Raw genomic sequence first — 24620 nt, forward strand, 5'->3', positions numbered from 1 at the left:
TAGGATCCAGGGTTTGGGGGCCTCGACTTGTACTACAGGCTAAAAGTCAGGATGCTTATGTTTGGATTTTGATCATTATATTTATATCTGTTTCTCTCAAGCCCCCCAAATGTCAGGAAGTGCAGTACCAAATAGTTGGGGTACCCATATAAAGCAACACACCAGGTTTTAAGCTTCATAAAAGATGTTAATATTACAGTTCTTGCGTTGGATTGCACCATAACTACAGATGCTGATGCTGTTGTCACTACACCTCAAGGTCGATCCATTTGAAGAGAGTTTATGTTAAAGGTTTTTCAAGCAAAAATATCCAATATTTTGACTGTTGGTTGGACAAAATGTCACTTTGCAATGTGAGAAAAGTTGTTAAAAAAGCATTTTTAACTTATTTTTATTTTTATCTTATAAAAAAAAAATGCTGCTGATAAGTTGGCCCTAGTTTATAGATCTTTTTACAACATCTTAAAGGCTGTCGATTGCCTGACTCCCTGTATTCTCACATTTTATACCGTCTATTGTATTCTATATGATACTGGAAAAATCTCATTTATATTTATGTTGCTCCCACATGAAGTCAGAGTCAGTACATTAATATTCAAGTTGCCTACAATAGGACTGTATGTAGTCCATGCGTGACTTGGAGTACATACAGTAATCTACTTTCATTTGTATTTTTTATATGGCATCAGCATAATGTACATACAGTAGTATTGTGAGTGCTCTATTATCACCAGAGACGTAACACTATGCAAACAATGTCAGTAAATTGACTGCGTTCATACTGACAATTTACCACGTGTTGTCCCCCATGGCTGACAAGCAATGCCGTTAACATCTTGATACCATCATCTGTTCACACAAACATATTCACTGGGGACTTGACTGACAGGCGTGTGGGAGCATGTTGTATGATAATGCTTTTGATATCAGCCCCATTCACCCTTCTGCTGATAATGACCCCTTTCAGATGCCATAGAGTTAATGTACTTACACAGCGTAGTAGTGATAGGCATGCATTGATGTGACAGGGGGCTTAATATTTGATCCTGCCCCAGAGTGACAGCGGTGGGATGTGGTGTTAATAATGATAATAATAATATAGACGTGTATAAGGGCTCCTACACCCACCAACCTCTACTGATGCCATAATGATGGCAGACAGACATCAAAGACGCAGTAATGGAAATTCCTATTCAGTATTTTTCCCATTGTTTGTTCTCTTTTTGTGTCGCCCTCGTGTGACTTTGATCCCATTCACCCGTATATCCATTCTGAGATTGAACTGAACTTGAAGCATATTAAGTGAATGAGGCCGAGCTGGAGGTAGTAGCGTTTGTTAGAATCCACTGGAATTCATGTCTCACCCTCCCCTCTCCCTCCCTTCACCGTCTTTGATGCCGTCTGGGTTAGGCCAGTGAAATGTAGTGTTGGGTAATAACTCCATTGCGTTGATTATTAGCCTTCACAATAGAGGCAAGCCTCCTCTGTCTGAGCACGGTCCCATAGTGGAAGGCTGGTGTAACTTAATGTGGCATGAAAATAGCTCCTCAATTTTCCTAAGCACAGCCTTTTCTAGAAACTGCCCTGTTCCACCCTGCAGATGCCTCCGGCCTTCACTGTTTCACTCCCCTCTCTCCCAGCTTTCTCTCTCATAGCGTCCCTGCCCATCCAGCCGTCACACACCTCAGGTCAGACTCAGAGGTGTGTGTATGTGTGTGTACGCTTATACATGTTTGTGCGTGCAGGTGCATGTCAGCAGAGAGCCGTAGAGGATGTGACAGGAGGGGGAGGCACAAAGTGAGATGTAAGGGGGAAAAGGAGGAGACAGGGACGTAGTGGGGAGCAGGTGGAGGGTCTGTGATTTATACTCTGAGGATTTGAGCGTGAAATCAATTTGTGTTTAAGGAGAAGTGAAGCTCCATGGAGCCACTGCGTGCCACAGATAGACCTTGAAAAAATTAATGCTCTCATCTGAAAGGGAAGGAGAGGGAAGGGTGGAGCTTGAACGAGAAGGAAGGTAGAATGAGGAACAGTAGGATGGATGAGAGAAGAAAATGGAATGGCAGGAAGGGAAGAGGGTAGAAGAAATTTGGGAAGGATGAAGAAACTTTTGAAATGATGGAGAATTTCAGGCATGACACAACAGCACACAATGGAGTAGTGGCAGCAGAAGTGCAAGGTTATGGAAGCAACGTCTTGGATGAACTAGAAAACTTGATGAGAGACTTGAAGAAAGATTTGTTGTTTTAGTCATGAAAAATTAGTGACGCCCCAGAAAACTTTTTATTCCTCTAAAAATCTAATAATTCCTCTATTTTTCATGAGAAAAGAGGAGTCTGTCAAATGTTCCTACAACAGCTGGCAGCTGAAATTAGGGCCCTGTTCAGGGACAAGCTACGGTTCAAATCATATGGGCTCCTGTTTCTAAACTCCGAACACATCACAACTTAAAAAACTTTTGCATTTGCATCTACCCTGAGACACCTCCTGTTTATAGCAGGTGCAAATCAGCAAATAAAAGAAATCATGAGTAGCACTCAAAGAACAGTACGTTTATTTATTATTCAAAGTAAAAAAGTTTGTTTTGCTCTGAGACTAATTTATTTTACTTACACCTTAAACTTGAAAAACTGTTTTTTTTTTGGCCACTTTGAAGCAGCAGCAACAAGCTGTAAACACAACACTGACATATTATCCACCTTTTAAATCGATTTGGTGAACTGTGTATCAAACCATTGCTTATTTCCATAAACTTTAACATTAATTTGGAGTTAAGTTTTTGGACACCTGATGAATTTAAGTCCATTATTTACTCTACTTTCAGCTCTGTATTTGGTCTTTACCAAGCCCTTAGGGAAACATCTGGCTCTATAGCTGCTAAATTTTCACCAGCTAGTCGCTAACTATGTCTGTTTGTCTGTTGTTTGGTGATAGGCACGAAGCATGCACTGAATCTTTTTTTTGCTGAAAACAGCTGCCTGCTGCGGCCAAAAATAACACTTAATAATCATTAATAATAATGAAATATAGTTAAAAGATGGTAATTGTGGTTAATCTATGAGCAAACCCCTTTCACAATACACCTTTGCCCATCCACAAAATATTGATATGCGCTTAATGCTAAAATGGAAATGCCGGGTTTGTGTTTAATGTGCAGAGCTTTGCTTCTTTATAAAGATGACTGAGAAGCTGCACCAAGAGGTACAGAGAAGGATGGAGTGGTACTTTGGAGGCAAAATTACAGAGGACTAAGATGAGAGATGATTGAAGACATAAAGTACAGGAGAGGAAAAAGCAGCAAAACAGGCTTTAGCAATCAAAGACTCCAGAGTAGTCCTCCCAAATGCCTACTTATTTGAATCAAGTACATGTACCTCTCATTTCGTATTTCCCCTGCTGTCACAAATTCTGCTGCATCTACAGGCTAAGCAACAGAAGAAGAAACAAAATATGGCAGGAAGCCTCCCCACAGCAAGATGTTCACTACTGTTTGACATGGGCGTTATCATGGTTCATTAACACCTGCAGAAGTGGCAGCATGTTTCAATTTGATTCTCACCAAGACTTCTTTCACAGGGCACGATGTCTGAATGGTGCTGATTAATACAGCTGAAGATGGCCACAGTGGCAATGCTAATGTTAAGTGCAAGTATAAAGTTAGCAACAGTACAGTTAGTATGTTGGCATGCAATTGCTACCCTTTGCTAATTAGCACTAAACACCAGTGAGGCTGCTGCTTCATGAAAAGTTAGGAGATCATCAACCTTATTACAGTTTCTCCTGAGAGGGACACGCATGGCTGTACCAACTTTCATGACAGTTGATCCAAGAGTTATATGGCTTCCAATCAAATTATTCCTTATACTGAAAGAGTCACCTTGACATCTTGCAAACAATAACAGTCACTATGGGAACACAAATGGAGGCCGATTTGCATTAAGGAGATACGTGACATTGGCTAACTTGTTAATTTCCATTGTCATTTTCAGTAGTATCTGTAAGGTTTAAAGCTATTATAGTTAAACACGGTGGTCCGACCTATCTATTACTCTACATTTCAGCAGTGCTTATTTTATGTATTGTCTACCCAACAGCAGCATCTCGGACTGACTGCTAGTTTCGTGTAAACTCAAGCTGCCCAACAGGTAAATTAGGTCCCCCCTTACATTAGTGACAGTGTTATTAATGAGATATGAAAGCATCAGACATGCATTTTGAATGCATCTCAGAAGTTATTGTAAACAAAAATTGGAGGGTAAGAGTGGTGGCGCTCCTAGCTTGAATGACGCCTCGCTTTTTTTTTTTTGGCGGGCGCTCATGCCGCCCCTCCACAAATGCCGCCTTGGGCAGCTGCCCATATTACCCATATGAGGAACCGCCCCTGGGTAAGAGGGACGATAACGGGGGGCAGATAATACGAAATAACAGGTGTGAATTATTTGCTGAAGTTTGGAGTGCTTTGAGAACAACTCAATCTGTCTCAGCATAGACCTTGTTTTTAACTTTATTAACACAGCAGCCACTGAATTCGATCCAGTATGCAGAACAAAGCACAACCAGGGCACCTTTCATTATACTGAACACAACCCATCAATAACACCAACACCATACAGAGATGAGTGAGTGTTTTGCACTCTGAAGTCTCTGTGGTGCCATTAAAATGATGGCTACCTCGGGTGCACCAAGTCTTGAGGCAGCTGGAAAAAAGTGCCCTCACTGTATGTATCTGACTTTTATAAGAGCTTCTGAGCAAAATCAGCTCTAGTTGTAATGTTTCCTAACTGATCTTGACCTCAGCCTCCTTGTGGAGGAGAACCAGAGCAAAGGGAGTAAAACTACAGGGATCGATACAGCAGCACATTATTGCTAATTAATCTGTTTGTTGCACTAGCTCTTCTCTTTCATTTCCTCACAATGCACCATGGAGCAGCTTGACTATGATTAAGGTGGAAACATGCAACTAAGTATGCGCTTATATGGATGGTTCTCTGTCACATGCACACACCAGCATGCACACACACACACACACACACACACACACACACACACACACACCATAAGGCACCCTGTCAGGTATTGAATAGTCAATGCTGCAGAGCAGAGAAGAAGCCTCGGTTATTCATGTGTGATAGTGCTGCTGCAGAAGACCCAGCTGGCTCCCGCAGACCTACGTCAGTGTGTGTGTGTGTGTGTGTGTGTGTGTGTGTGTGTGTGTGTGTGTGTGTGTGTGAGAGAGAGAGAGAGAGAGAGAGAGAGAGAGAGAGAGAGAGAGAGAGAGAAACAGAGAGCATGTATGTGGCAGAGGTATGCTTGCATGTGTGTGAGAGCCTGTGCGTGTATCTGTGTGTGTACACCTGTCAGTTTGAGCAAATTCACTCACCTGTGACGTCCTCATTCTGTCTCTCTGTAAGCCGTCACTGAGAGTGCTCCTCTCAAAAGCCCAGGCAACACGCACACACGCACACACACACACACACACACACACACACACACACACACACACACACACACACACACACACACACACACACACAGAGTCATATCAGCCATGGGCAGGTGTTGAGATCACTGACTTCTGAAGAGGATTTCACCTCTGGCAGTTTGAATGTGTGCCATGTATATTCACCCTGAGTAATGAATGCTCTCCCTGTCTCTCTCAGCCTTGCACGTGGTATGTGCACGTCAGGGAGAAAAAAGTCGAGGAACAGGGGAAAAAAAGCGTGTAGGGAGAGTGACACCAAAAAAGAAAGTGTGAGAGGGAGGAAGAAATGAGCTGGATGTGGAGCTCCGTATTTGTCTTCTGCCTCAGAGTTGTGCAGTTTCTCTCAGTGATTCCTCAGTTTTTCTGGGACATCACAGGCCGCGCTCTGTTGGAGCGACAGCGACGATGAATCCTGCAGGACACAAACACCCGCGTACACAACTGGAGACGCTTCTCTCATGTGGTAAAGCTGCATTCTTCCATCTAGTGGCCACATATGCACACACACTCACATGCATACAGTACACACAGTTGACTGAGTTGTCTGATTTACTTGAAATCAACGTCATTAAAATTAATATTTTTTCCAGTAACTAATTCTGTCCTTCTACTTAGCCAATGAAAACAGTCGTCTAGAGGGAGCTTTCCAAAGGGAAAAAATAACATGTCTTTATGTCATTATGATGTGATGATTAGAGCCTACATATTTATAAAAGAAAGCCTGAGGTACAAACCTTGAGATGTTGAGTTTGAATGATACAAGCATTCTCCAGATATCAAGGGTCTAACAGAAGAGGCTGTCAAGTTATGGGAAATGTAGGATCGTGACTCATAAAGAGGCAAAAACTCAGGATGTTTTGGTCTCTGTTGCCATTATTTTGACCATTTTTAAAATTTCTGTCTGAAGTAAGGGTGGCACAAAAAATCAATACGCCAATATATTGTATTGCTTTCTCTTGTGATATGATTATTGATACACTGGTACCAAATATCAATATTTGTATTGAAACATGCAGGCGCTCTAAAAAGATTTCCCCTGACAATTTGACTCATGGCTTCATAACCACTTGTGGCGTAAACTTAATATAACTACATTGAAAACAATTTAGTGATCCATAGTTGTATTCTTCCTTTAAACATTTTACCTCCAGAACTGTTGTTTTCTGGGAGTTCTTCCTTTTGTCAGTTAATGGCCATGTTACATTCCAATGATGGCACATGTGGACATGGACAAGTTGCATTTACTTTTTTAAACATTGTTTCATCTCAGTTAGTGTCAGATTCTGTGAAACTGACACCACAATGCAGTGGATGATTACATGACTCCTGCATGTCGCCTTTTGTCGTATTTTGTATTTTTCAGTCAGAAATCGTGATGTATCGTTAAATGGTTGTCTTAAATGCATCGATTGTCACAGAGATGCTATCTTGGGAATTGTGATTGTCATTCCCACCCCTACTCTCAACTTTATGGAAGTACACTGCTTAATCTCTTGAATACTCCTTTAATTTAGGTTTTCACATCATCTAATCACTGAAGCACCTACAGTCAAAACAATTTAGACACCTTTTTCTTATTAATTAAGAGCACGTATTAAGAGCAAATTCTTCTCTGTTTTGATTTGAAAGCAGCAGAGGTTTAATGTCAATAAAAATGTTGATATTTTAAACTGTGAAGGTGTGATAATGTTGTGTACCGTCTTCCCGTCAGCAGAAAGCAATGCTGCCCAAGGCTTCACCCTGAAGAATGACATCTCTATCAACTTGTCTTGTTAACTTGTTAAGTCCAAACATTCTAATTAGACATCACAATTCATCCTTTTATCAGCAGGACTGCATCCTGAGCAGCCGGTGAACTCCTGGCCTTATGATTGGTTGTCAAAACCCTCTTCAGGGACACTAATGCCCAGGCAACAGACTCTTGCACTTTGAGGACAAATGTGATGCTGGGACCACCTCTGCACTGCCAAGGCCCGTTGCTCATTAATAGTGTGTGTGCGTGTGTGGAGTAAAACTTGTGGGTGTGGGGTGATATTATAAACAGGTCTTGTAAATCATCTGACTGCATCTGTATTCTTAATATTTGTGTTGCCGCATGCTCAATGAGTAATTCAGATGTAGTTGATTAAAAACGGTTTGTGTACGGCTATGTGTGTGTGTGGACAGTGAGCGCAGTGAACATCACTTCTTCTGATGGCCTGAGTGAAGAACGCAGCTGCCTCTTCACACCGCAATTATACCATTTCAGAGTTGACGATTGCATCCCTTTGGCCACTCACACACACACACACCGTAGTCCCACGACTGTGCATGTAAATGTATATACTCATCAGACTTGTTACTCCTCTGACATATCACATCAAGCACATTGCAGTATTTAAGAATTTCTCATTTTTACTTTAACACTGTAAACAACTGTAAATAAGAGCTGCTTGGCAAACACACACATGGCATCCTATACATAGATACATATAGGCCATATTTTTCAGTATTCTGCTTTTGTAAGTATATGCTTTAAATCTCAATCCTTAGTTTCAGTCTTATTGATTTTTTTTTACTCTTTCCTCAGTTACCTTTATCACCTCAAGGCTTTGCCAGTATGTCTCAGCTCTGCCCAAGGACACTGTCATGTCAGCCAATTAATGAACCACTGTGGACTTACAGCGTGAAAACAGAAAGTAGGTGGCCACTAAGGTCACCACTGTCACACACACACCCAGTGTGGTTTTCTTTTTCTCTCTGTTCGGTTGTCTCTTTTGCCTTTTCACCAGCTCATCCTGCTGCCGCTTCTTCCTGTCCCTGCTGTTTTGGCACGACCATGGGCTTGTAGGTGAGAGATGGGAACTGGCTGCTTCATCAGAAGAGGTCTGCTCTAATAAGCGCTGCAGTTTTAGAGGCCGTGTAGGAGGATATCTACGAGGTATTTCCAAATGGTTTCTTTTTGGGGAGAGAGACAGTATTTATTCCCACAATTAATATTTTCGATAAGATCTTTAAATTTGTTATTTTTCTGTCACAAAGCACTTCACTTCTTGATACTGGCTTTGTTGACAGCTCCTTTGTGGATACAATCATATTTCTTGATGAACAGTCTTCTGCTCTCCTCTGTTACACTGTTTGTGACAGTTATTTGTTGCCCACACATGCATTCATGATGTTTTCTCTATTTCAAGTGGTACTAATGAAAGGTTTAGAGTGCAGGGGATCAGTGTGGGATAATGCAGATGGATATACAATTATAAAATAACAGTGATGTAGGATAATGCAACCCTGTTTTTGTAAAATGATAATTAAATTAACCTTGAACAACATTTCCACATAATAAGATTATAATAATTCAAAATAACGAGATTTCAAATCAATTCTTATTTATTTTTTAAAGTAGGCTACATTGTGAATAATGTTGTCTTGTGCTATCTAGTATCTCATATGCGCGATTGTTTCTTTATTAACAAAAAAATATCAAAATGTTTCTACTGTAATGATTGACATATACTGTACGGCCGACGTCATCGCGCTCCTCACGTCCTTCAACGCCTAACGTCCCCCCGCGGCACGTCATCACGCACCGTTTCCAAACAATGCTCAGGAAAAAAGCCACGTTGACGATCCAGACTGAAGTGTAGTCCACAATTTCGGGCAGAATAAAGCAAGAATCTGGTTGTTAGACGCTCTGGTTCCTTCTCGCCGCAGACTCCAGCTCAGAGCAGACATGTCATCGCCGCCGAAGGAGAAAGTCGAAACCAAAGGAGGACATCTCCCTGCAGGTAAGGCTCCTTGAGGCTGCTGTGTTGTTTTTTTTATTCTAAGCTTCCTAGAAACCAGAAGGCCTTTGCTTTCTGTAGGTTTCTCAGAGCAGAAATCACATGATGATGATTAATACTTATGTAATCACTGCGCGTGGAGATGCCAGCGACTGACAACGTGTCTTAGCGTACAGGATCGCGTGCTGCGCAATCTGCCCTATTCCTCAATTTCGCAAATTTCTCTACTTCCTGATTGGCGTAAGATCTGGCAACATGATTGACACTAGTCATGGCAGCCATCGCCGTCTCATGTAAAGGTTTGAGTTATAACGGAGCGGTTATTGTTGCTGCTGGAGGGCGCTGACGTGGAGGTCATAGGCTGCGGCCGTGTGGATGTAGGCTGGAGATCAGATAAGGTGTACGTGGACATGAGCGGTGTGGCAGGGCACTGGGCCTCAGCAGCTGATAGCACAGTCAGATAATACATGCACCTCGCTCCCAGCCTGTGATTCGTGGGAAGCTGCAGCGTGTCAGTCTAAAACAAGCATGGAGATATGGTAATGGAGATGAATGAGCACTGCAGACCACTGACATTCTCGTTCCCCTGAGCAGCCCCTCTGCAGTGAAGGCCAGAGGTCAAGGCCAGCAAACCAACAGCAGTCCTGCAGCTGCTAACATCTCAGGGTCTTGCTCAAGGACACTTGGGCAGGAGGGCTGCTCACCAACAGCCGCTGTAGCCTTGGTCATTCATTCACAAATTAAATATAAAGTCCAAACAGTAAAAGTACAAACTTTTTACCTACACAATGTGTCTCTGATCTCTGTTTTCTCACTGTTATAATTAGCTGTTTATACATTGATCATTTGGGAGTTCTTAAAAATTGTCTCAGTTCTTCAGGTAATAGGTTTCCATCTGTGTATGTGTGTGTGTGTTGCAGTAAAGGCAGGAGGCATGAGGATAGTGCAGAAGCACCAGCCTGCTGCTGCCATTCCAGAGCCACCGCAGAAAGATGAGGATGAAGAGGAGTACGTCAGCAGCAGGTAACCACACACAGTCATATGAAGATTGCTTAATGGGCCTACAGGCATGGGCACAGACACCCAAGGGGTTGAGGAGGTCCCTGGGCCAGTTGGAAAGTCAGTAAAATTACTAAAAAGAGACGCAAAGGGACACAACATGGCTTCAAAGAGAGACAAAACAACCTCAGACAGATGTAAATGACCACAGGGAGACCCAAAACAGCTACAACAAGACAGGAAATGACTACAGAGATTTAAAGCATCTTAAAAGAGATGTATATGACCACAAAGTCACAAAACGGCTACAAGGAGACACAAAATGACTCACAAGAGTTGTAAATGACCAGGAAAGGGACACAAAACGACTACAAGGATACTCAAAACAAACTGAAGATAGACTTAAATGACTTAATAGAGATGCAAATTACCAAAGGAATGCAAAACAACTACGAGGAGGCACAAAATATCACAAAAAGAGGCAAAACGATCACAAAGAGACACAAAAAAGCAGCAAAGGACAGCCCCAACATGGCAACTTCGTTTATAGTAATTTTGTGTCCCTTTGAGTGTCTTGTTGTTATGCAGGAGAGGTGGGGGCACCGTGTCATGTCTGCACCCAGGGGCCCTCTCTCATAGTCTGTCCATACACGCAGCAGCAGCTTCATACATTTACTGCAGTGGTAAGCTGCTTCAGTACTGTCTACAGTGAAATTGAGAGACAATGTATGAGAGACAATGTCAATGTCTGTTCAGCGTACGACTCTGTGGTGATTTGTGAGCAGTAATCACACCCACACCCACACACGCACCCACACACACACAAACTCACACCCTGCAAATAGTCAACTTAGCAGTTTAACTGTTTTCACTTTTCTGTGAGGCTATACTGTAGGCAGTTTTGCAGCAGACTTCTTGTGCACTCTCGCCAGCTAATTCAGTAAACAACATAATTACTGCGTAATTACAGCATTAACTTAAACAGCCCATTCAGCAGTCGCTATTGTTTTCTATAAGCAGCCTCGGTTTTGCATGTTTAACATCATTCTGTCTCTGTTTCCGAGAGTCAGTAATTGTTCTGTTCCCATATTAGCATGTTTTGGCTTTTACTGCTTGACTGCATTGTTTGTACTGAGGTCACTGCGTTCTGTGATGGAGGTGGTGGGAGTTGGTACTTATTTTCAGGGCAATTGTGTTGCGTGTGTTTTCTGCTCGCACACCCACATATCATGAGGGCTCGTCAGCTATGTGTGTATCGGTACAGGTGGCCTATTCACACCGCATATCAGTTCGTGTGTGTGTGTGTGTTAATGAGAGGTGGTAAATGAGAACTGACAAGCAGTGCACAGCAGTGAGCAGGGTTCAAGAACATTGCCAACTGTCAAGAAATTTTGTGCGTATGTACTTAATGCACGCAATCACACACACTAAATTATATATTGCATGTTCTTCGTCCATCTTGTTCTTTGAGTACTTTCCTGTAATTTAGAGCAGGAATAGTATCAAGCCTTGTGGCAGTGGCATTAAGTCATTTTCCTTTGCTCCCCTCGCATTTGTGCCCAGATGAGTGGCTGTAATAGGCAGAGCATTAACGTAAGAGGTGAGGTCAGAAAGAGAGCAGTGGTACAAAAACAACATGTACGTTTGGCTCCTACTTCTCAAGGGTAAAGGGCTGCCTGAGAAAGAGAGAGGCTGTCGTACATTGCAGTTGCAGCAGACACTGGTCAGGGTGTGACCGTTGAATATGCACTTCCTCATTTTGTTATGTTTCTTTAGAGGATATGGAGTCATACTGTAGGTCTTTGAGAATCCCGTTGGGGCTGCAACTAATGATTGTTTACAATACAAATGAATCTTGCATTATTTTCAGTCAATCATTTATTCTATGAAACCGTCAGAAAATATGCCCGAAATTTCTAATTTTAAATGGATTATAGAAATAAATACAGATGTCTGTCCTTCTATCGGGTAATCATTTAATCAAGCAATCGTTTCTGCTCTAAATTAGATGAATGCTTGATTATTTGTCCGATAATAAAACAAACTTCTAATCACCGATGCAAGATATTCCAAAAAGCAGAAGCTTTACAAATCAGTGTTCAGGTTGAACGCTGATTCAACGTCAAGAAACAACTCCTTGCTGTTTTTACGATTGTGTCATCTCCTTACTTGCATTGCAGTCTCACAGATGTGATGAATGTGTTATAATAAGTTGCCAGGGTAGGGAGTCAACTAAGTGTTAAAAATAGGATCTCGTCGGTTGAAATATCTCCCATCTTCCCATAACCTGAAAACTTTTGCTCAGCAGGGCCATACAGGGTTTAATAGTTGCTTTAGTATTTATGTCGCTTAGTCAAAAAAGACGAATCATTACCTGGGCTGTGAAAATAAATAAGATAAATAGCGCATTTAAATCACTGAATGAGACCATTTAGAATCATCCTTTAGCTTGATAAACTCCTCTTGGTTTGGCCGTGTAAACACAGGTTTACCATCCTCCTGTGAAATGTTTATCTTAAACCAAAAAATTACCTGTCAGCTCTTAGAAAAAGAGAGGCTTAGTAACTGCACTCCATCAGTATACAGTCAGTGAAACTCTCTCACTCACACACTCTCTGTCTGTCCCTCTCTGTGTCACGCTGATGGACGTCTAGCAGGTGGCTACTGGGTAAATTTCGCATTAGTAGCAGCCAGTGAAGCGTTGTAGTCAGGGGAACACCTGCCGTACCCAATCTAGCCGAGATGGACAGATGGGGCAAGGAGAGGGAAGAGAGAGGAGAGGTGGCCTGGATTATGGCGAGGAGGGGAGGGGTGGATTATTATGGTATAGAAAGCGAGGGATGCCATGGCGATATGAAAATGCGAACGAGGAGAGAGAAGGAGACGGGTGGTTAGGGGTGAGACGTAAGAGAAAAAGGGAGGAATAAGTCAGAGAAAAGCGGTGACCCAGAAGAGGCTCCCTGCCCGCTAACTGTCAGGTGAATGTGTTTTTCAAATGCATCAGGAATAAATCTGGTGTTTCTTCTTCTGTGCAAAAATGTGATGTTCAGTGAGAGTCAGGAGCCGGAGACAGGAAGATGTAGCAAAGGAGGTAAACAGATAAACATATGGTTGTTTCGTCGCTTTACATGTTGCTCCTTAACAAAGTGAATATATGGTTTATGAGCTGCTCACATGTCAGCTAAACGTGTCAAAACTACATGCGTGGCGATCACAGGCCTCGTGTCAGTTGCACTGTCACCTCTCCTACATATTTTGGGTGAGAGGTGGATGTGTTCCAGTCGGAGCCTGGTGCTGCTGCTGGGTGTATGCTTGGCTTAATCACTGCTCACATACACACAGTACGTAGGAACTGCTGTGAAATGTGCAGTAAGCTGACAGCTCAGGGAGAAAAGTTTAGAGAGAGAGGAAGGAGGAAAGAGGGGGAGGAGGCGGAGAGACAGGCAACAGGCATCAGTTTCTATAGCAACCAGCACTTCGCCCACGGCAACAAACTTCCTGCTCTGCTGAAGCACAGAGAGATGGGTGGGGTAGTATTGGCGGTGGCGGTGGTGGTGGTGGTGAGGTGTGGCCGTAGAGCTAAAGACAGAGAAGAAAACACCATGCAAGCACATTAACGCACATTTCCCTTTTTGAGTTATTAGTTCAAATTTGCATTCTGTATCCCTCATCTGTCTTTTTTTCCTCCCTCGATCCCCTTCTCCTTTCCTCTAACTCTTTTCCTCTCCTGGCACAAAGCGACTCCTCCCCAGGATTCCTCACAGCTCTCTACTGCCCCCTGCAGGCTCCCCCTGTCCGCAAACGCAGCCAGCCTCCTCCCAATCGCACCAAACCACAGCAGAGATCTTTATGACTTTTGGTTTCTTTCTCTCTGTCTCTGGGCAACTCACTCCACTCTGCCACACAGATAGGAGAGAGGTGTCAGTAGTCTAATCTTACAGCTCAAGCTTTTGTGTATTAGTGCGTGATTAAGAAGTGTTTACGGAGTGTCTGTCATCTACTTATCAAGTGTGACTAAAACCTGTCATTTGTGTCTGTCTACAAAATGTGTTAACACAGTATCTGTGTATTTACCTGCCAGTCAGGTGAAAAGCTTCTTGTCTCTCTCTGACTTTAAAAAAAAGCTTTTTACACGTTTGAAAGAGTCAGATGCTTGTTAGCTGTCTGTCTCTCTGACAGGCACTCCTGTCTGTCTGTGTAGTCGTGTCCTATCTGTCTGCCGTCTGTCTCTCTGGCCACAACAACAGGCACAGTTTGATGCTAACATGCTTGGCTTTTCCTCTGTCCGTGCCTTTGTTTCATACCGCTCCTCTCCCTCGCAGTGTTGTATGTTTGCAGTATTTCAGGATTTATCTGCAGTTTGCACAATGGAGACAGACATTCGGTGGAATAGAGACATGTGACAAAGCAGCGTGAAGTGAATACCAGCCCACGCTGTCTCAGTATGTGAATACATATCCAACTGAGCGTGCCTTTTCACCTCAACCCCACAGTGTCACACCTCGCTGTAGCTTCAGCTGAAATTGAAACTGACGCAGCCACTGTACATGCTGCATGTCTCTGCAGCATGGTGTAAAAGATGAGTATTAATTAGTTTAGAGCGTGTAAAGAAGTTGTAAAGATATTTCACCAGTGAAGGACGTCTTCTAAAAAAAAAAGTTTCTCTGTTTGTATTTCAGAACGCTAACGAGCTAGCTTCCAGCGAGAAAGGAGAATAAATGAGAAAATCTGGTGTACAATAATGCCAGCATGCCATTTTTCAGTTAACTGTTGTGCTTAATGAAAGCAGATACTTTGGCTATATGCAGCATGGCCCTTTGCCAGATGTGTTTTAAGATGAAAGTTTAGCCAACAGGTTCTACCACACAAGCATATGTAATGAATCCCCCTTTAGCATTTTTCCACAGATGACTTTTTCTTAGTTTTCTTCATCTGGCTCTTGCCGTATGCACATGTATTCTCCGTTTCTCCCTCAGAAAACCTTAAATGTTTGAAAGCTTTACTTTCAAGCCAGCGGAAATCTAGCTAAACAGCTAGCAGAGCATTCATTTGAATCAGGAACACTTTCCTCGCTAATATGCCATATTTTAGTTAATTGACTTGCTAATAAAGAGCCTCTCAACCCCACATTCTGACAAGTGGCTACTGAGGTATAATCAGTGAAATTCAACATATCCAAACATGAATTTAATAGCGAGGTGGAAATATTCCCATTAAGATAAGTGGCACGGGGTTATTCCGTGCCAAAATGTTGATTGCAGAGATGGAGGTTAGCCAGATGTGTTGAGTCCATAACTGTTAATTGATTGTGATTTTAAAAAGTTGTGCATGGATCGTGAAATATTGAAAAGAAGGTAGCAGATGTTTCAGATGTTTTCCCAGGTACTCAGATTCTGACTGCTGAGTTTGCAGTTCGCAGTCTGTGTGAGAAACTTTTCATTTCAACATATTTAGGTTGTTAATGAGGTACGCATTAAGTTTGACATGCTTGCTGCTGTAGCTAATGCCTTTGAGTGGAGTTTTGAAGGTGGCTACCACAACTGTACTCCTTTGCCGGAGGGGGGGTGACGACGCCGTAAAATTAGATGGCGCTCGTTTGTCATGCCAAGGTCGATACTTACCTCAGGTTCCGCATTCCTCCTCCTCATCCTTTTCTCGGCCTCCATTCCGACCCTTTCTCTATGTCTGAGTGAGTGCTGGCCTCCCTCTCTCCTCCATCCTCTTCTCCTCTCCTCTAACGGTCTATTATTATATTGGTATTTCGCTCCCCTGTCCCCCCTCCTCCGTCTGCCCTGACCTGCATTTACCCCTGTGTCCTCCTTCTTTCCTCCTCTTCTCCTTCCTCTCCTTTTCTCCTCCTTCCCAAAGCCTTCCCTTTTATCATCATGCTCCTCTTTAGCTCTCTTTCCCTCTCTTTCCCTCTCCTCTATTACCACCCTCCCTCTCTCTTCTCATGCTTTCCGTCCAGAAGCTGTGAGCCCCAGTGTTTGGCCAGGATGAATGGGAGCTATTTAAGCTGCTGGCAGGTCCATCCGGTGCGTGTGCTTGTGTGTGTGTGTGTGTATGTGCGTGTGGGTGTGTGTGTGTGTGTGTGTGTGTTTGCAGAGAGAGTAAGACTGTGGGTGTTATGTGTTTTGACAACTTGGGATGTTCAAATTTTGGCACCGTGTCACTTTGGGAGGTTTGGAGCAGCCTGATCGGTGAACTTTTGTAAATGTTGCCATAACTGCATACACAGTAAGCTGCACCCTTAACCCGCACACAATATGATTAAATTACACACACAATCACCACAGAATAAAGCACTGGACGCATACTCTGCAGACTAAATTGTATATTGTTCTGCAAATAATTTTCAATTTTCTCTTCTCTCTTTCTCTTTTTTTAGCCCACCAAAGGCCCCCATGATTGTGTCTGGAGTGGTTACAAAGGTAAGAGACACACACACACACACACACACACACACACACAGACCACCAGCAGTGTTGAAATACGCATTATAAGGCGGTTTATATCTGGGACATGAGCTCTACAGGGAGACGTGGAGGCTTAGCGCTGAGATAGAATAAGAGAGAAAAGGGAAAATAAGGCAGGGCAGGGGGAGGAGAAGAAAATGGAGTGGAGTGCAAAACAGAGAAAAAATATAAGGTAAAGAAGGATTAGGAGCAGTGGTCAGATATGTAGGACTTAAGATAATGCTGCGAGTTCTGATTGTGCAATAACCATTTTAAATCTGTAAATGAATATTATACGTGGCAGTAACTTGACCGGGGAAAACATCAGTGATTGGTTTAAACCAGGGCTGCCAGAAGTGGGGCCCACAGGCCAAATTTGGCCCGTCATAACCCTTTTTTGTGTATTTCACTGTTGTGTATAGTGCATATTCCTGTTAGGTTAAACATGGTAACACTTAAAGATGCTCTATAATGCAGTTTGATACAGTGCCACCATATAATGCAGCATATAAGATGATCATAGAGTGGAACAAACGCCTGTCTGGCACAGTCTTTACAAAAAACGTAACATTTTAAGTTTCACAAAAGGATTTGGCCTAATGTCAATGTTGAATTATATGATGTAGGTACTGCTTTGTGTTTGTTTGTTCAGGCTTAGACAGCCTTGACCTGCCTCTTTAAAACACAGGTCAAAGTCTGTGAATAGCCATGTTTGTTTAATTCTTTTTGACTGTATGTCTTGGATTAGATGTGAGAGCATGTGTGTGTGTGTGTGTGTGTGTGTGTGTGTGTGTGTGTGTGTGTGTGTGTGTGTGCGCACACGTGTGCCTCTGTGTGTGAAAAAGTGTCCTTGAATCCCTGGATGGCTCCGTTCTCTGCCTGTCAGACCAGGTAGATTGTTTGCGGAAGATTGTGGTGATATCAGCAAGGTGGCAGGCATCCCATTTATCCCCCGATCCTCCTCTAGCCTTCCCATTCGCCCCCTATCACTGCCATCAAACCCGGAGGCTAGCACTGCACAAATGCTCAGGAAAGCCTTTTAGAGGCTAAGTGAAACACTTCAGTGTCTGTGTGTGGAGTTCGTGGCATGCTGGGATTTTTTTTTTAAATGTAACAAAACAAGGACGTTTTGTATTTCCTACCTTTCCTTTCTCATTGAGTGACAGAATGGCATTCATAGGTGAGGGCTGGCTAATGTTAGTTAGTTACATTCTTCAAGATTGCTTCAATTTTGACATGTCTTCATTCAAACCTTCTTTAAAATATTAAAAGAAAAGTGTGATTTGGAAACAATAAGTAGCACATACCACATTACTTCTCTAAATTTGTATTTTTCTTGTATACTAAAATGGTTAGAAAGGAGGCGGGAGACGTGCCTTTGCCAATCAGCACGACTTGTATTCACAGTGTGGTGCAGTAATACAGCTAATTTGTTGCATTCCCTCCCATACCTGCACTTTCAGTGGGACAGAGATAGAGGAGAGAGAAGCTTTGAGCATCAGAAGAGAGAAGGAGGGCAATTGGAGGTCAGATCCATCCACATCGCATGCAGTTGGCTGTGGAATTGGCTTTAAATGAAAGAAACGCACATACACACACACACACACACATACACACTGTAGATGTTTTGTGCCCACCTTCACACATACACATGCAGGAAAACTAGCGCAAATACAGGACGGTTCAAAACCAGCACACACATACAAAGAGAGGATTAGGGTCAAGCGAGGATGGGGTGGGCGAGTAAAGTTCAGCAAGAGGTTCATACAGAGTGTGTGTGTGTGTGTGTGTGAGAGTGAGTGAGTGTTGATTAAATCTGTTATATAACGTTATCCTGAGAAATCAGAATGTGAGAGAACCATGTGTTTGGTTATTACATTAATGACGAGTAGTAACATATGGCAACATCTTGACATATGAGACAGCATTAGTAACCTAGCTAAATATTTTAACTGGAAGAATTAAAACCTTCAATATTAATCCACTTAGACATGCATGAGGCAATGTAATATGTGTTTTAATGTGCGCTTTTCATAAATGCTGTCTTTAAGCAGCTGGTTTGCCAGCTTTAACCAAGCTCACCACCCACTCCCCACCGGGCTGTATGTAAAAGCTCCTTTTCACACCCGGAGATATGCGAGCGCGCAGTTCTATAGCTATAAATTTCATCCATCCACTTAGACTAACGTGTCTCGAAAATGAGATCGAGGTGAAGAAGGCAGAGAGAGAAGAGTGTGGTGAGAAAACAGGTAAACTAAGGTGTCTGACTCAAAGCAGTGAGAAACGGGGGAGTCGGGAACAGGCATGAGAAAGGAAACAAACAGACATAGAGGACGAGCGAATGCTGGCAGGTAAAGATACAAAGAAAGAAGGAAGGAATGGAGTCATCATCGTAGCAAGTCTTTGATTAAAATCCCGCTTTCGTCTGAATGATCAAATTCCTGCTATGATCCGATTTAGAAGCGACGCTGTTTATGGGCATTTTTCTTGGAATAAGAGATTGAGGTTGCAGAGCAGATGAGCGGGGACAGATGAGTGCTCTATACTTTACCCTTGGTGCACTTTGCGGATTTCCTCATTGTTATTATGATTATCGGAGGGAGAGGATTTAAAAATGGGGCATAAAATGAACATAGCCTACGCAGCCATAAACACAAACTACAAAGCACTGTACACATTCCTGTTGTGTTTACTGTTCACTTAATGTCCTCTGCACTGATCTTTCCCCTAATTATTGTAAATTCTACTACCTATTCTAACTTTGATGACAAGCCTCTTACTGGTAACAACCACCTCACTATGCTACTGTTTAATAGCCATCTTCAGTTGGATGGATATTTGCTGTAGTGTGTGTTGTTATGGTAGTTTTGCGACAGATAAGATGCAGCAGAGCAGATGGGCAGTGTTGTCTGAATATTTAGCTTCAGTCGTGATTTTCCCAGCTGACAAGTTTAAGATAAAATAATGTAAAATTAACAATGAGGTTTAGTCTGGGAACCAGACGGATCTGTGAGCTCGTGTTTCATTTGCTGTGGTATATGTGTCTTCCCCCTTCTATTCAGAGTTCCATCTGACTTGGCCTGTGTTGGGCCAATCACATCAGTTTATCTGATATGTGGGAGTTTAAGTCTACTGCTAACTTTATTTTGGGAAAGTGTGCAGTTAGATCTGCAGTAGCACAAGCTGTTATTGTAAAATACTTTAAAACTCCAAAAATGCCATGGTCTTGTATGACATTTAAGGATTTCATATTGACAATTAAGAATAACGAGCCAAACAGCTGTTCCTTTCCCTTTTGACCACTCATTAGACCATATTCACATGTGGCCATCTTCCTCTGACGTCACATTCAGGGCGAGAAGCTCAAATGCTGTTTTCAAGAGGTTATAATTACATAATGCTGTGTTCAAGATTTCAAGTGGAATAAACAAAAGGGCATCTGACAAATCCTTATCATTTATTCCTGATTAATCAGTAGCTAAATAGACATAGTGCCTTATTTCAAGGTTAAACAACATATTTGATAAACTATTAGCTAATGTTATTGTTAGAGCTAACATTGGCATTCAGCTACTTCCTAGCTTACAGTACTGTGTATCAACTCACATGTTGGATCATTTATTTAAGCCTTGAAGTAAAACAAACTGGATGTAACATCAGGCAAGCCTGCAGTGTAACATTACCTTTCTCGCTGTCTCTTCACCCAACCTCCAAAATGTTCTGGCTCCAAACACTCTAGCAGAGGCTGGAAAGACATGCATGCTTAGTTTCAATACATTACGCTTCATAAAGAGCTTGATTACCTGCAGTGCATTATACTTCAAGGCTTAAATAAATGTGACCAAGATGTGTGTTGATATTTCAGAATTAATTTTACGCCTTTTCTTTCATATTGTGTACCACTACCAAACGGTAATATTCCCTGTGAAATGGTGGAATGCCAACGTTAGCTCTAACGTTAGCTTACCGATTATCAAATGTGTTGTTTTAACTTGAAATATGTCCCAGTGTCCCTTTCGGATTTTCAGTATCCATTGTCTTTTCAATTGCTGATCAATCATGAAGTGGTGAAATGATAGTGATTTGTCGTATTCCCTTTTGTTTATATGAATTGCAATCTGAAACACAGCAGTACGACATTTGACCCTGAGCATGACATCTGAGGAAAATGTCAGTTGTGTGAATATGGTCCATAGTAGGCATTCTGTGGTGTTGTACATGTTGTTGTTTCAAGTTTCATAATCACAAGTCATTTTGGTATCAACCTTCATCTTGTTAATCAGGCAGACAAAGCATGAACTCATTTTGCAGCTTATGCTGTATGCTTGAGTATCTTGGCTTTTTGTGCCAAACAGTGCTTGCAGTTCATTCTTCTTCTCTTGAAAACACTATTTACTGACTGTGTTCTGTTCAGGGTGATAAGGACTTCACTCCTGCAGCTGCCCAGGTGGCCCACCAGAAGCCCCAGCCTTGTGTCCCGAAGCTGCCCCCCGGTCAGCACATCAACCAGCACATCCACCAGCCCCGCAAGTGAGCCAGGCAGCAGGCTACAAAGGCTACGCAATCTCCACCAGCCGGCCTTCCCCAATGGAACACATAGGATGAAGACGTTTCCCCACTCAGGCACAGATCTCCTAATCAATCAGAGGAATTTATCAGTAACAGACACCCAATGCCAACACAGCCATTGTAGAAGTCCCACTCTATACACCCCTGCTGCATCAGTGCTGCACTATTAGTCTGCACTTTGGGTCCTCTCCTTAAGAGGAGTGTTTTGACAGTTGTATCGTCTTAAGGTGGTATAAGTGCAAGGAGGGTCTTCTAAAATGGCTATCACTCTAGGATTAAACATAAATGGACAAACTCGATCTCAGATCTGAGTCTGTGGGGGGGGATGGGACTCTCACCGCAGCCATTTGCTGACAAATACTACACATCACAGCAACCAGCCAATCACAGCAACCTATCAATCAGGCCAACCAATCACCTCACAGTGATGAGCCCAAGCTCCAGCCTTCTACCTATGATCTTCGCTGACCAAAAGAACCAATCGACCAATCGTGAGGTGGACACCTGTCTTACTATCAACACAAACCAAAAAGAAATGCAGAGAAGCTTTTAATTTGCAGAGGTTTCATGTATGTATCACTTTGTTCAAACTCTTGCCAAATTGCATGGACCAGAGAAGCAAATACATAACAGCATTAACCAATTATTAGAGAAGTAGTATGATTCACCCCAGACAGGAAATTGGACCTTTTCAATACTTCAGATGTTCAATAAGGAGAACCAGTTAGATGCAAAACATGCCCATTTCACTGTAATGATGGCTGTCTTTACCCAAGTAACTACTGCATGCATGGCAAGATAGCTAGCTACAGTTATAGCAGAAGTTGATATAGCTTTTGGACCATATCAAAACCTATTTGGCTTTTGCCCTAGTTTCCTCCTGTGTCTTATATTTTATATGACCGAGAAGAGTCTCACTGATCTCTGATCTGCTCGCCAGTTTTGCCTGCCTTGTTGGAGCTGTAATCATGTCTATCCTGGCCAACACATTTTAATGCAAACTCCCGCTTGCTTCATAGTAAAAGTCTCCCAGCAGTGCCTCATTGCTTAGATTTTAAGATTTTCTTTTTTTGACTTGCATGGATTTACATTTTATCTGCTGCACACCAGAGTCAACTGGAATAAAAAATGCAGCCAAAAATGTAAGGAAATCTAAAGAAAGCAATGTATTGTGAAGCAGCTGCAGGGTGCTTTGTTTTTGCAGCAACATTAGCGTGAACATCACAAGGGAGTAGTGTACTTTTATTACCAGTTGGACAAAGCGTTGCAGAGAAGCAGTTCAGAAAATAGTGAGTCTCTTCACTGTAAGATGAAGGTAACGAGGTACATTCCAAGTGTTTGAACAAATATATCAAGCATGTGACAGTTTGTCAGTGTAGAAGGAAGATGTATTACATTTATTTCTGCTGCAGGTGTGGCTCATTGCATATCAGAAATCTGTCTCAGCCCCCGCAATCCAGATCGGCATTTCCTAAGATATGATGCATAACAACACACACAAACACACACCACCCTCTTCCTTAATCACCCATCCCCTTACACTCAAGTGTCGTTTGTTGCAACACTAATGTTCAGGTTTCAAAGAACGAAAGAAAGAAATTTATCTTGCCAAGAAGGAATGATTTCCGATGTTAATTTAAGTTGAAAGAGTGAAAGAGTTTATTTTTGTTTTGCTCAGTTGTTCTTCTTGAGTAAATTGTTCAAATTGTACAAATCTTTAGTCATTGAGTGGACTTAGGTATTAGGTGTGGTTGTCATAGTAAATAAAGATATAGACTATCTTCAAAAAAATCACCTTGTCTGTTTTTTATGAAATGAGGCATGACTGGATGAAAACTCTGTTGTCTTGAGACTCATTTGTAACATTTGCCATGTAAAATATATTTTGTGAAGGTGAATGATACGGTTCCAATATTTTCTACTCTGATAAAATTCAAAGTAGTCCTCCTTGATGGATAGTGACCTGTACCTCACCTCGAGTATTTGAGCATCCCATGGTGAATTAGCACCCTGCACAGAGGAATTAGGGCTCAGGTGGTGTTTTGAAATGAAACAGAAGCATCTCCAAGAGCTGTCCGCTGTTTTTTTTTTTTTATTTCCCCTTCATCCCGCGCACAAACACACACACACACACATACATACACCCTCAATACACTGTGCACCAGGTGTTAGTGCATGTAATCCATCTTTACACAAGCATCTGCAACCAGGTGTTCTGTCAGTTTATGTTAGCCCAATAAAGCAGCCAGTGCAGGCTTAGTTGGTACGAGCCTCTGTCTGCACGCTGCAACACCCCAATAAAGCAGACACAATCTCCTTGACTCTCCATGGTTGTATATAGTTTTCCCAATGTGGCAGAGCTCTCATCCCCTGCCATGCCCTATTAGACTGACTGAAAGAGCAGGATGAGAGTGAGACACTGCTAAAAAAAGTAGGAACCTCTGGTTGTATGAGTTCCACAATGATGAAGGTAAATTGCAAGATTAATTCTATTGAAATTAAATAGTATTGTGAGTCTAGCTAATAAACAATAGTGTTGTTAGTATTAGTATTTACCACATAACACTAACACAGCAAAGAATGGTTCACGTGTAGCTATGAGCACCCATACAGGAGAAGCTGCCAATCATGGTGTTGCAGAAATACCTGTTAAACAATGCACTGCTCTCAATGGGAGTGTTTTAAAGGATTAGTCACCCAAAAATGAAAATTCTGTCATTATGAACTCACTGCAATTGTAAGTAGAAAGTCAGGTGAAGGTTGGTCATCCACAAAAAATTTCTGGAGCTTCACAGCAAAACAGCGTTGCAACATTCAGCTCCAAGTTATCGTGAATCAGCGGGCAAAAGAATGTGTTGGTGCCTGTTTGACTCCGAAACATGCTCTTTTTTTATCACTTGCTTCAACATCATAAAACCAGTCAAGGTTATAGTTAAAGCACTCTAGCCTCAGCACTAAGTCCTTCTCAATTAGAGGCACTTTATTACATTAGCCTTGAGTATACACCACCAGCTGTTGGACATGTGGTCCTCAAACTGGTTTCAGCTACCTGAGACCGGTAATTTCTGTTACATAGCTGCTGGAAAACCTTCCACCGATGCTGCCGTTTACTCAGTCAGCAGGCAACAGTGGGAGAAAAAGGTATGTAGTCATTTAGATGGGGACCATTTGGATATGCTCCAGCTAATTTTGATAAGGCTGCAGGGTTACAGTGACAAAGTTACAGTGACATTATGGTTCCAGCTTCACCAAACAGCTTACTCATCGTCACACCACACTCCTCAAACAGAGCGTTGACTGGATTTTATGTAAAACTAACCTATTTCTGTAGAAAACGTCTAAGAGAAAGTA

General features: G+C 42.3%; 1 protein-coding gene across 1 annotated transcript; it reads left to right on the forward strand.

Annotated features, from left to right (window-relative positions):
- Window positions 1–9037: 9037 nt before the first annotated feature.
- On the forward strand, window positions 9038–23060 carry dap (death-associated protein). Its single transcript, XM_073488178.1, has 4 exons — window positions 9038–9249; window positions 10167–10269; window positions 16634–16676; window positions 21115–23060. The coding sequence occupies exons 1-4, from the start codon at window positions 9195–9197 to the stop codon at window positions 21232–21234; spliced, it is 321 nt and encodes a 106-aa protein (XP_073344279.1). The 5' UTR covers window positions 9038–9194; the 3' UTR covers window positions 21235–23060.
- The last annotated feature ends 1560 nt before the right edge of the window (window positions 23061–24620 follow it).

This window comes from Pagrus major, chromosome 19, assembly GCF_040436345.1.
Source record: "Pagrus major chromosome 19, Pma_NU_1.0".
Taxonomy (NCBI): Eukaryota; Metazoa; Chordata; class Actinopteri; order Spariformes; family Sparidae; genus Pagrus; species Pagrus major.